This window comes from Phallusia mammillata, chromosome 2 (genome assembly GCF_965637545.1).
Source record: "Phallusia mammillata chromosome 2, kaPhaMamm4.hap1.1, whole genome shotgun sequence".
In the NCBI taxonomy this organism is placed as follows: Eukaryota; Metazoa; Chordata; class Ascidiacea; order Phlebobranchia; family Ascidiidae; genus Phallusia; species Phallusia mammillata.
This window is the reverse complement of record NC_137253.1, coordinates 22,627,707-22,639,857: the sequence shown is the minus strand read 5'-3', so window position 1 is coordinate 22,639,857 and position 12,151 is coordinate 22,627,707. Positions and strand designations below refer to the sequence as shown.

At 38.0% G+C, this 12,151-nt stretch overlaps 1 protein-coding gene across 1 annotated transcript; it reads right to left on the bottom strand.

Annotated features, from left to right (window-relative positions):
* Nucleotides 1-2,233: 2,233 nt before the first annotated feature.
* On the bottom strand, nt 2,234-11,850 carry LOC145214423 (uncharacterized). Its single transcript, XM_080082948.1, has 21 exons — nt 11,551-11,850; nt 11,175-11,294; nt 10,654-10,809; nt 10,072-10,221; nt 9,368-9,529; nt 9,056-9,202; nt 8,495-8,644; nt 7,848-7,991; nt 7,482-7,625; nt 7,270-7,410; nt 6,904-7,051; nt 6,608-6,762; nt 6,275-6,424; nt 5,800-5,943; nt 5,291-5,407; nt 4,886-5,034; nt 4,475-4,557; nt 4,085-4,229; nt 3,398-3,503; nt 2,935-3,092; nt 2,234-2,545 (listed from the first exon to the last, which is right to left on the bottom strand). The coding sequence occupies exons 1-21, from the start codon at nt 11,624-11,626 to the stop codon at nt 2,351-2,353; spliced, it is 2,940 nt and encodes a 979-aa protein (XP_079939074.1). The 5' UTR covers nt 11,627-11,850; the 3' UTR covers nt 2,234-2,350.
* Nucleotides 11,851-12,151: the final 301 nt, after the last annotated feature.

The following is a 12,151-nucleotide window of genomic DNA, read 5'->3' as shown; positions in this document are numbered from 1 at the left end:
GTTATAAACGGTTAATCGGTAAGAAATTTTATTGACACCACAGGCAATTCCAGCGCTTATCGGTCAGAAAATCACCTCTTTAATTTGAAACAAAGGTCAGTTGCAGTTAAACCATTTAGGTTCGCGGTGGTTTTAGGTTCGCGGTGGCCTGATCTAAAAAGTATACGTCGCAAAGTTTACAACTGTTTGCAAGAAATCCTTGCTTTATTTTATACAATTTTAAGTTTAAATTGCTTTTGCAATGTATCTATTTTTCACAAATTAAAGACCATACATGACTTTCTACGCCGATTGTTACCATGAGATCGGTGACGCTAAACCTTTGCAATTAATGAATCATGTCGTATGTTTACAAGCGCCTTGGGCACAAAAAGTCCTGCCTTGCATTATGCAACTTGTTGATGCGTAAAAACATGCTGTTTCACTGACTTATTTTTATGCAAAATATGTACTGACAACGCAAAATTACTTTTTTCGTCATTAAACCCTTTATCGTGTATGCCGCGTTCTATCGCACATTGAAAGCGTGTCTAGCATTTCCTGTTTACTCTTTGCATCTAGGTTACCATATCAATTACACGTATTACATAAGGACACTCGGAAAATTGCCCTGTGGGTAAAACGATTTTATTCCGCTATAATGTGCTGCTTCTTAAGCGTCCCCTATACCGCTTGCAAAAAGGGAATGGGGTGAAATAAGTCTATAAGGACAGTGGCAAAAAAAATTTCATCATCTCGTCAATCGTCTAACACAGGGGTCACCAAACTACGGCCCGCGGGCCGGATCCGGCCCGCGAGGTCATTTCATCCGGCCCGCGACCACTTTTTTTCGCATTGATAACTTTGTAAAATTCAAAAAATAATCTACTCCTCACAAAAGTTTTCCTGTCACGATATGTAGAATTTATATTACCTAGTTTCATAGGATTACAACGCCCAGGGTTGATCCAAAGCCAGTTTGTTACGTCACAGACAAGACTACAAGTATTAATTGTACGCAAACAATTGTCTTCTTTTGTTACTTGTGACGTAATATACAAGCATTGCTCGTAAGATGAGACTTACTGTACACAATTTAACAGTCGGTTCACCAGGTATAAATGGGATTGTATAAAGACTAAATCTTAGCGCCCTTCCAAAAGTCGTCTCGTGGGCTAAGTTTGGAAAGACGGCGCTAGGTCACGTAAACTGTGCGGCCCGCGCGAATCATTACTAAACTTATCCGGCCCGCCATGAAAAAAGTTTGGGGACCCCTGGTCTAACAGAAGCGGTGTAGGCCTAAACTAAGCCGTTAACGTGTTTTATTTCTACTATGGCGTTATGAAGTCAAGATGGCGTTGGGAAATGAAGAAGCCGTAGAGGGGCACAGAACATAATATTAAACCACTGGTATAAAGCCTCCTCAGTTATTTTAACACATCTAATAACAAACAAAGGTTTATTTTTAACATTAACATTTTTTTAGCCAAGCAGATTTTGAACATATCCGATGAGCCCGTTAGGAGGTCACGTTTTTCAGAATCCCCGCAATACGACTTCGTTTTGCTGAAATTTGTCATTTTCCATGATTACTGAGACGTGATAAGAAATTTAATCGGTAAATCATGAACAGGAAATATATGATGTGGGAATCTTTAGTAAGTGTCAGTTAATATTAAAAATCCGATTTCAATTTGTCACGGATTTCATAACAATAAGGGAAATGAAGTATATAGGCAACAATTTTATTTTCTTTCATCGAACAAAATTTGAATTTAAGTTTGCTTTTTTATCAAATTCGTGATAACGTTTTTCAGTTGTACCAAAACGCAAACTCTTGTCTTGTTTCTATTACGTGACACCCTTATACGAAAAGATACAACACATTCCACTTTCAACCATGTCATTAGTGCAAATTACGTCCATACCCACAATTTCTTACATTTGTTCGAGTGATCTTGTTTTGGGCGACAACTAATGCAATAAAGTTTGATTGATTGCAAACTACCTACCACTTAGTGTCAATCAATATTTTTGCAGTTTGCAGACCCGAACAAAACATCGTTTTTTACCTGAAGGCTAAATTTTTGTGTCAATTGCATTAAAGTGATAACTTGTTTTTTTTTGGTCAAGAGCAGCAGAATTTGATATTTTAACTTTTTTTGGACCAAGTTGCTTTTTAAGTTTGTGTCTAATGCCCCAAATAAATTTCTACTACAATCTAATCATGTGACTTTTATTGTTATGCTTTGGTTACAATGTCCTTCACTAACAAAAAGTCCAAACCGTGTTTTTATAATATGCATGTAAACATGAAAATCGGTGTGTTAGATAAAATTCTACAACGTGAAATTCCGACGATGGACGATGTTTACTGGCATGAATCGAACTTGGCCGATCCGCCTATGCCAGTGTGCGATTGGATCCAGGTTTCGTAATTTGAGATCCTGGTATAAACGCCCGGGGAGTTAGGGGTCCCGCAGATTGCCCCACCGGCAGTAACTCCAGCCACAAACCAACCGCAGTTCGAACACCGTTGACACATCAATGGACCGCCACTGTCTCCCTAGTAGAATATTTTTGTAGTATGTTAAGTAAAAAATAAAAAAATCAGTCTGGGTACGAGAGTAAATGAGATTAACGCCCTAAATACCATGAAGCTTTTTGTATCGAAGAATATGTTGTTTTTTTCATTTTGTTCTTAAAGGAAAAAACAAGATTGATTAAGCTGTTTTTCGACGTTATACATTGAATTGTAACATGACAATTTATTAAACAGTGGGCAAATTTGGTATGCTTTGAATTAAATATTGGATAAAATTCGCTCCAAGCTCCAAAATTAGTGATTTATGTGGATCCAATTTTAAAGTTTTGATCACTATACGTTAAGTCGTTGTCATACCATCACTTATAAAAATTACTTACTATACCATGACAAATGTAAAATCGTATTACCGGGCACGTATCGACTTGTCCGCGTATAGACCCAGCGCAAATGCAATTCTGTTTGTTGGTTGGAGAAATATTACTATATGCGCGATCGCATATCTGATAATCAAGGATACGAAGATTCGCTTCACGAAGCATTTGTGACGCATCTGAGTTTGGGGTAACTGATAGAAAAAAAGATGCGAGGTAATAATCCTTGAAGTATAATGATACATGAATATTTCCCGTGAGTCCCATACATGCTATATGGTTGTTGAGATGAAAGTAGATCTAAATGCTATACACTTTTGATTAAACATCTTTCCAACAACATTTCAGCTAAAATATTAATAACAGACGGTTAAAACGCTAAATTCCACATTTAAAAAAATATTTGAGTAGTGGCCAAGAATTATATTGATACCGAGCATTTCGAAGTGCTGTTTTTTTAATATATTCACAGCAAAGAGTGTTCTTTGTGATCACTTACCCTGCCCCCATCCTGCAACCACGCACATGTTGTCAACCAATGCATCCTCGCCTTGTGGAAGACAAATTGGACGAACATATGTTCCACCATTAGCAGGTCTATCCAGCTGCCAAATGATTAAGTTTTATAACGGAAACTTTATTCCGCGACGACTTTTTAGGCAACTATTTAGATTGAAGGAGCGCTTTATCTGGGCTGCTTTTAAGAACTCTGTCTATCACAGAGTTGTAAGTCGGGCCGGGATTGGGCTGGGTTCTGGCTTAAGTTTCTTCTAAAAAACGGGCTTGATTCGGGCCTGACTTTACACTCTGTGTAAGTATTTTTTAAATAAGTTTAACTAGCTAAGTAGCAAATTTCTGAACCTGACCTAATGTCAAACAACTCTAAAACGATTTGTCTAAGACCAATCGATTATAGTGTTCGCTGTCTTTGTATTTCCTGAGGCTTTAATGTATAGGCCTGTCAATCAAACTTTCGGGCCTAAACGGGCTTCTCAAAAACGATTCGGATTTGTGCCGGGTTTCAGGTGTGTGTTTTTGGGTTCGGGCCGGGTTTCGGGCGTGTGTTTTCGGGTTCAGGCCGGGTTTCGGGCGTGTGTTTTCGGGTTCAGGCCCAACTGTGGTCTATACCAACACTTGGAAAAGACTTATTTTCTACTATACCGATTTTACAAATAGGTCTACTTACTTGCAGCAGTGCAATGTCGTGTATAGGACTACCCCTTGTGTAACTTGGATGCACAATCAACCTGGCAACCCTTCTGATTTGAGTATGTGCATCGGACAAATATATACTTCCAAGGTAGACAGTAATTTGGTACGCCGCCACATCGCTGTAACATAGGTTTAGGGCTTATCGAAACACGTTTGCAAAAGGTTGAGGCGTGCTCTTTACAATGTTTTACGCATGGTTACAACAACCAAAAATGTTCAGACCTTTTTGTTTCAGTCAGTTCAACTAAAATATAGTCTTCACCGAAGGCCTAAGAATTGGGTTACACAGTGGATAGAGTGCGCAGGGCCGAGAAGTTTATCCTTTTACAAATGATAGTGCTAACTTACTGGTACGGATACATACTTGGAACAATGAGCAGCCGTCAACACCCATGATAGTGAAATTAAGGTTCCACCACATAGATTTCTGCCACTTATTGTTTGTACCTGCAATGCGATTATTTTAGTATTGATTGTATTTAGCTACCTATTGAGTGATTTTTAAGTCGATTTATTATTTTATGTCAGTTTACATCTTTTTATTTTGTACTGGCTAGGTATACCTTTTGTACATACTTTTTTGAACTTGCATTGACCACAACATATGTTGGATGAAGAATACACCACTTTATATCCTAATTGGTGAATCAGCTCTTATGTTATATTAGTAAATATTAAACTTGTCCAACCAAACCTTTGTTAAAGATGGTATTAAATTGCCCTACTTTAGACAGTCAGAATAACGTATCGAAAAAAGAATCAACAAAGACATTACCATCCAAGGCCAAGCGTGTTGTTTCGCCAAAGTACCGTTGAAAATCCGCCCGATCTTTGGCTTTGCGCCACACTTGTCAGAAAATTGTCCGTTGCAGCATGAATGGCTGTTCGCTGAATATCTTTTCTCATTCGGCGGACGGCAGATCTCTGTTTACATGTTTTACGGTCAAGTTTGAAACGCCACTAATATTCCGATTTACCCTATTCGCAATATTTACAATAATTCCCAATGAATATAATTTGTGATACTTTTAATAAACAACCTTGTTTTAGGGTACCCAGAAAAAAAATCATCAAATATTTGAAACAAAATGTAATGTAAAACTGTAAGCTTCAAAATACTGTTGTCGTGTTTAAACACATTTTAGCATATGTTGTTCAAATCATATGATTCAGAACATACTTTGAGGGCAATCGCGGTCTTTGCAGTCGTCGTATTGCACAGTACAGGTCGAACAACTTCGTCTTGTTTTGGTTCCTAATCCGCACGTTCTGGAACAAGCACCCCACTGACCCCAAGCTAAAAAAAAACAATGGTAGAACAATTCACTTTCTGGTAGAAATCAGTTCACTGGTTGCGTAATGGATTTTTAAACAAATATCTGCAACTTTGAATCAACTTAAACGGGTGCAGCTTTGTAAGTGTGAAGTCGGGAAAATGAAGTCGGGAAAATCTTGATTTAGGCCAAACTATACCAAACACAGGAATACGAGTTAACATAAGTTCAGGGTTGTTCAAGGTAAGCCTTGCGTGTCGGCAATATAGTGACCTATGTTTCCTTTGAAAGCATCAAACAAACATATAAACGTACTTGCCTGGCCAAAAGCATATATAAGCTTACTTCAGTGGATAAGGTTTTCTAATCAAATCACAACAACAATGAAAAGGTGTGACTATATTGGTAAGTTTACCTGTACAGGGTGCTGAACACCATCGCTGAACACTGTCAGATCCTGAACACGTGTTGGCTATGCTACAGATGCGGGTTCTTGTTTGTTGTCCATTTCGACATTGTCCAGTACACGCCCCCCATTGACCCCATGGCAACCAATTTCCTGGTAAAGACAAAAAAAACGGATGAAAATAAATTGACGGATAATGATAAAAGTAGATTACAAATAGTTTCCAATGGCAAAGTATAAGTTGTTGGTTCAAACCTTTGTTTCAAAACATATCATTTTTGTCCTGATGCCTTATGTGCGATAGTTAAAGCTGTTGCTATAACACCACGTTTAAACTTTTATATTCAGCTTGATTCGCGTTGTGTTTATACTTTGCTAAGGTTCTGGACAATTTGAAATCAAATTTGTTTCCGGGCAAATACGAACATCATAATTTGCATTGAATTCTTGTACGTATTGAAGAGAGTTTTGCATTTTTATTTACCGTTGCAGGTACCAGATCCAGAACAGATTTGTACATCGACGCTTTCTCCATCACAGTTTTTTTGCGCTGGGCAATCTCTACTTCTGGTTTGCTGACCTTCACCACACGCAACGTCACAGCTGCTCCATTTGGTCCAAGCCGACCACGTTCCTGGTGAGAAGTAAAAATACACATTCTGGGAAATTACGAGACACTCGGTAAACGATAAATAATCAAGGCTGCACAAAATCTATTTTGAGCGCCTGACCTTCGTTGGTTGCTAGTGGGCCCAACAGAATACTGGAAATTTTGATTGCGGTTAATCTTCTTGTAGAAACACAACTGTCAACTCACCACAATCGCATTGACATGAGCCGCAAGTGGCATTGCAATTTTCCCTGTGCCAGTCTTCGAAGCTGCCTTGGCAGAATTTGTACGCAGTCGGTCCATTGCAGTAAATAGCAAAATCAGGATTGTTGAAACAACTGGAAGATGATGAACAAGAACATCTGAAATCGAATATAAAGCTCAAGATTATTCTCAGTGACGAGCTCAGTCCTACGGTTGATGCACGGTCTTACGGTTCTTAATAAAAAAAGAAAAAAAAGAAAAGAAAAAAGATCTACCAGAAAGAGATCTGATGTACTTACGGACACACAGTTGAATGAATACAGTCTTTCACATCACTGGTATCCCCAACACATGTATCAGATCCTAAGCAGGTTCGAGTTCGTGTTCTGGCTCCTCGCCCACAGGTTCCCGAACATGACGACCATCTAACCCAGTTGCTCCAGTAACCTGTAAATGCAGCATGCTGGAATTTGCAACCAAACTCACACGAGCACTTCTATTAAGGTTTTAGTATGTGACCTAGTTAAAATATACATGCTACCAGTTTCATTTAAAGCAACAATTTTTCTTCAACGTTAACGAAAGCTGTCCTAAAATTTAAACACAGTAAATGTAGGCTATGCGTTAATGAAACCTTTTTTTCCTATTTACTTTATGTTACGCACCTGAGCAGTCACGTAAATTACAGTCCTTGAAATCAAAGCGATCTCCCTCACAAGACCTTCCATTGCACCATCTGCTTCTTTTGCGTTTACCATCACCACACGTTTTGTCACAACTACTCCAACTTTTCCAAGATGACCAATCTATTACAAAACATGGTATACGTACATTTATTATACAAACATGCGTTATTTACAAAACGTCGTTTACGAACGTGGGCATTTTTGAACATTGCAATCTTCGTCTTCAAATGCGGATCCCACACATCCAGGTTGGTTGTTGCAGGTTCTTGTTCTGTCTCTAGTTCCACCGCCACAAGTCTGACTACAACTGCCCCAGTTTTCCCACTCGCTCCACTCTGCAAAATAAAAATCAATTCAGAGTGTTTTTGTGTCTTTTTTAAGACATTTAATATCATTTGGTTTGTCAAGTTTTTTTTACACTTGTGCTGACTTGTCCATTGACTTCAATCATTTTTTTACAATAAGGTAGCAATAATTTTTAACAGTACCATTCTTCCAAGTTTTAATTGACAAACCTAGAATTTGAGCAGCCTTAATCGACCTGTGCATATACTTACCAGGACAATTTCTCAAAAAACAGATATCAGATTCCGATCCACTTCCTGTGCAACCATTAGAATTGGGACAAGACCGCGTGCGCCGCCTTTGCCCCCGACCACATGTCTTGTCACACGAGCCCCACGTTCTCCAACCGCTCCAACCTGGAAAACAACGTTTTTCACTAAAGAGGCGGCAATGGCAAGAAAATACAACACGGGTGTTATTTGCGTTACAGGTGACACCTTTATAAGTTATTTATAGTTCATAAAATAGAAAAACAAGTTGTCAACAAAAGATTGACCATGTTGATGCGGAGCGTTCCCTTACAACAGTAAAATCCTTTCCCGCCAATAAGTAGGTATTGCACCGCACGTTTATTGTTGCGTTATAACTTTAAACTTTGTGTTTGACAGTTTTTCCTTTATCATCCTCGAAAATTGCTGCGTAGTATCTGTTACTCCAGCTACTCACGCCAGTTATAAGTGTACAAGTTGTTTTTGCAGTAGGTTTCTATACATTTGTAACTGGAAATATTTTGACTTTGAGGTTATAATTTCTGTGAGCTAACATATGTGACAAAAATTGTTATAGAAGGGAATAAATAAAGTGCATATGAAAGCTTTATTTTCCTGTCAGTCAAAGTAGATTGGCTATGCGAGGTTACCCTGTGCGCAAGGAGGTCCATTGCAGTTTCGACTGCTTGTAGCGGACCCTAGACAGTTGTTGCCATTCCGACAAGTGCGTGTTCTTTCCTTTGTGCCTCGTGTACCACAAGCAGCTCGACAAGTACCCCACTGACCCCAACTGCTCCATTCTGTTTCAAACATGCACTTGTTTTAATCATATCTTGATTGATAGCCTGTAATATTGTTAAAATCAAAATTTACGAGTCCTGAAATTATTAGTTTAAATACGCACGGCTGATGTGTACATCTTACGATTAATATAGAACTCTTATGTCCAGTAAGAGCACTATATTTTTAAACAAGGAAAGATAACTAAAATTAGTTGATCAGATTTGCGTGCAAGAGAAAAAACCTTTGGTGTGTAAAGCTATTTGCGTGAAACGTACTGCCTGTTTATATTTTAAGTTCTATTTTACTTTCAACTAATTCAGTATAGCACGATCATGCAGCAAAACAGATTGGAAGCCATGTTTATGCCGCAGATCTCCGTTTGGGAACTGCTGCGATAAAACACTTCTTAATTTTTTTATAAATGTTACCTTGTGCACAAGGACCTGTGCAGAATTGTAAGCTTGTAGCAGACCCTGGACAGTCGTTGCCATTCTGACAACTGCGCGTTCTTAGTTTTGTGCCTACTCTGCCACATCGGGCTCCACAGGTTCCCCACTTACTCCAACTGCTCCAATCTGTTTCAAAGATCTAAATTATACCAAATAACACTAAACACTAAACTATGGTAAAGCATGTCCTGTGGGTCGTTTTCATTTTAAAGATAACTCTTTTACCGTTTTTACATGATCATTCATTAAATAAACTCTGCTCTGGTTGTAAAATTAAAGGCAAAAAATTACCACCAGTTTGGCATGCAGGAACAGAACATCTTCTCGTTTTTGTATTTGAACCAACACAAGACTGTCCATTTTCGCATTCGCGTTTTCTGCTTTTTTTCCCTCTTGTGCCACAGTGTCCTTTACATTTACTCCACGGTGCCCATTTTCCCCATGAAGCATCTGCTGCATGATGTTGAGGAACAATATTACAAGACAATCAAGTGCTTTACCAAGATGATGGAGTCTAGTCAGTTTTATAACGAAATGTTTTGGTTTGTTAATTTAAAATGAGGAAATTTTGTAGTAGCCTTTCAGTTTTAAACATTATCTGTGCTTTATGTGGTGTGAGTGCATCCAAACATTTGACTAATCAGCAATATTTGGATTTCAATCCACTCCTACAATACGTCATTACCCAAGTGACACTTGTTAGCTTGTTTGTTACATATTTATCTTCATTGGGCGGTTTTGATGTACTTACAATATTTCTGTCGCCGAGTTGCCTGGCCCATTGCGATACTGATTGGTTGTTTTTTGTTTAGTTGTACTTAGTGATTTCGATTTAATTTATACTTTAAAGCCCCACTGGGTGAATACATGGTCAATTCTGAGTTTTTTAGGAAAAATATCACGGCGGTCTGCATTCACCATTGGGTCATCTCGGAGGCGTTACAGAAAAAACAAACAAAGGGCGATTTTAAAGTTATATCGATAAATCAACTTACTTTCACCACAAGACTTTGAACAAGATGTGGTAACGGTTTGCGTATCATTGCAACTAAACCAAGTACCGCATGGTCGGGTTCTTTTCTTCCTACCAGTAGAACCGCAGGGTCCCACACAGTTGCTCCAAGCGGTCCATCTTCCCCATGAGCCTGAAAAAACACACGTTGGAGCCCAATTTTGATTTTTCTTGGAACTATTCGTGTCACACAACATAAATAATTTGAAAGTATATTTGTTGGGCCGTGCTCCGGTTTATTAACGAATCAACTAAAATATTCAGTTTCTCGCAAATTTTGGTTTCGGACTATTCGGTACCACGAAACGTCGTAATTGGTGCAGCTATTTTAAGTTTGGATTAGGATCGCTATTTATGATATCCAGCTCTTTGCAGTAATGAATGCTTATACACAATGACTTTAACTCTGCTTAAATGATGCCGCATTATTAAAGAAATTGAGATCTAAACTTCAATTCTGCAACACACAGGCTTATTTACAGGATGTAGGCTATATGAACGAATTTTATTAAACGCTTACAATAAAACTTCGCGTAAGAAAAACGAAAATACAACAAAACAGTACCTGCTGGACAGAGTGTACCAACGCAACGCTTCTTTTCTGATGGTGAACCTTGGCAGGAGTTTCCGTTTTGACACACCCGGGTTCTCTCCTGTGTGTTGTTTGCTCTGCATTCTCCCAGGCATTCACCCCATTGCGACCACTGACTCCACTCAGTAACTAAACAAAATCAAAATTTTTCTGGTAATATTATTACAATAAGCCGTGCCTCGCATTAGGTCACGAGGTTCCTACATAGAGATATAAGATTTACTTTCAATTATATTCGATGTAGAAATTAGGTTTTTAATTCGTTGAAAGCCAGAAGTTCCAATATTTTTGGATGATTTTCAAAAATAAACTTTTACATTAACTTCGAATGTTTTGTTTGTGTAGTTCTGTTGCACCAAAAGGAAGTTTGTGAAATATGCCTGGCAACAACACTATATCTGTTAAACGTAGTTATTTAAAGCACTATCTGGGAAAATTCATTTTACTTTAACATGACCTCTTTAGAAAAAATTGTAGTAGCCAAAATATCTCACCGAATGAGCAGAACCTGCATGTAAACTTGCACAATTCCTTCATTGAGTTTTGAAAGGTCGGTGACGTGCAGTAGTCTTGTGATTTAAAGAATGCACAATCTTCGTGAACATCACTGCACGCTGCAAAACAACGCACCAATTACTATTTGGTAAATATATTGTTAAAAGTTCATTAATGCACGACATTCTCCACTATTTAGCATTCTTTCCTGCAAGCAGGTAACTAAGATTATATCCATGGCCACGTCTTGTATTTCGACGTAACTTTTTTAAGTTAAAATTTCTAAAAACAAATTTTAGGCATTTTAAAACTTTGTGCAAAAATAAAACCTTGGGTTTATTTTGATTTTTGATTCTGTAAACAAACTAGTATTACCTTCTCCTTTGTTTAATAAGGCCGAACAATACAACACCAACAGTGTGTAACAAAACGGTGATGAAAACGGTCTCATTCTTCCTAAATTTTGCAATTGTTAACAAGTTTAAACCACAGAAGACTAAGTAAACGATTTTCCACCTCCTTGTTAAAGTTGTATGCAGGCCACGAACGCCGAGCTGGTTTGAATATCGTCGTGCACAGATTGATCTTTTTTAACATCCTTTGAAACGAAACCACCAGAGGAAATGCGCACATCAACACAAGCTTTTTTCGTTTTTCCAGATAAAAACATTTGACCCGCCAGTGAACCATCTCTAAAATGTTGCTTTGATGTTTTGTGGTATCTTTGGGAACTTGAGAGAGAAAACCTAAGTTGGTGTGGAATGTACAAGGCAATTGCATTTTGTAATGCTTTTTAAATTGTAAAACTTTTAGTTATTTGATTTAGTTTTGCTAAAAATCTACATTTTGTCCAAAGCGAGTGGTCAAAAAAGTACAAGAGGGTCATTTTTTTTTAAAAATTAGGAGATTGGTAACCACTGGTAAAAGTTTTCCCATTAAACAGTTGCGTGCTGTAAGTAAAATGTCAAGCTGAACT

Coding starts and splice junctions, on each gene's coding strand:
- LOC145214423 (XM_080082948.1), bottom strand. CDS start 11,626: ATGAGACCGTTTTCATCACCGTTTTGTTACACACTGTTGGTGTTGTAT. Junction 6,763..6,903: donor ATTCATTCAACTGTGTGTCC/GTAAGTACATCA, acceptor ATTCGATTTCAG/ATGTTCTTGTTCATCATCTT. Junction 4,230..4,474: donor ACGGCTGCTCATTGTTCCAA/GTATGTATCCGT, acceptor CCTATGTTACAG/CGATGTGGCGGCGTACCAAA.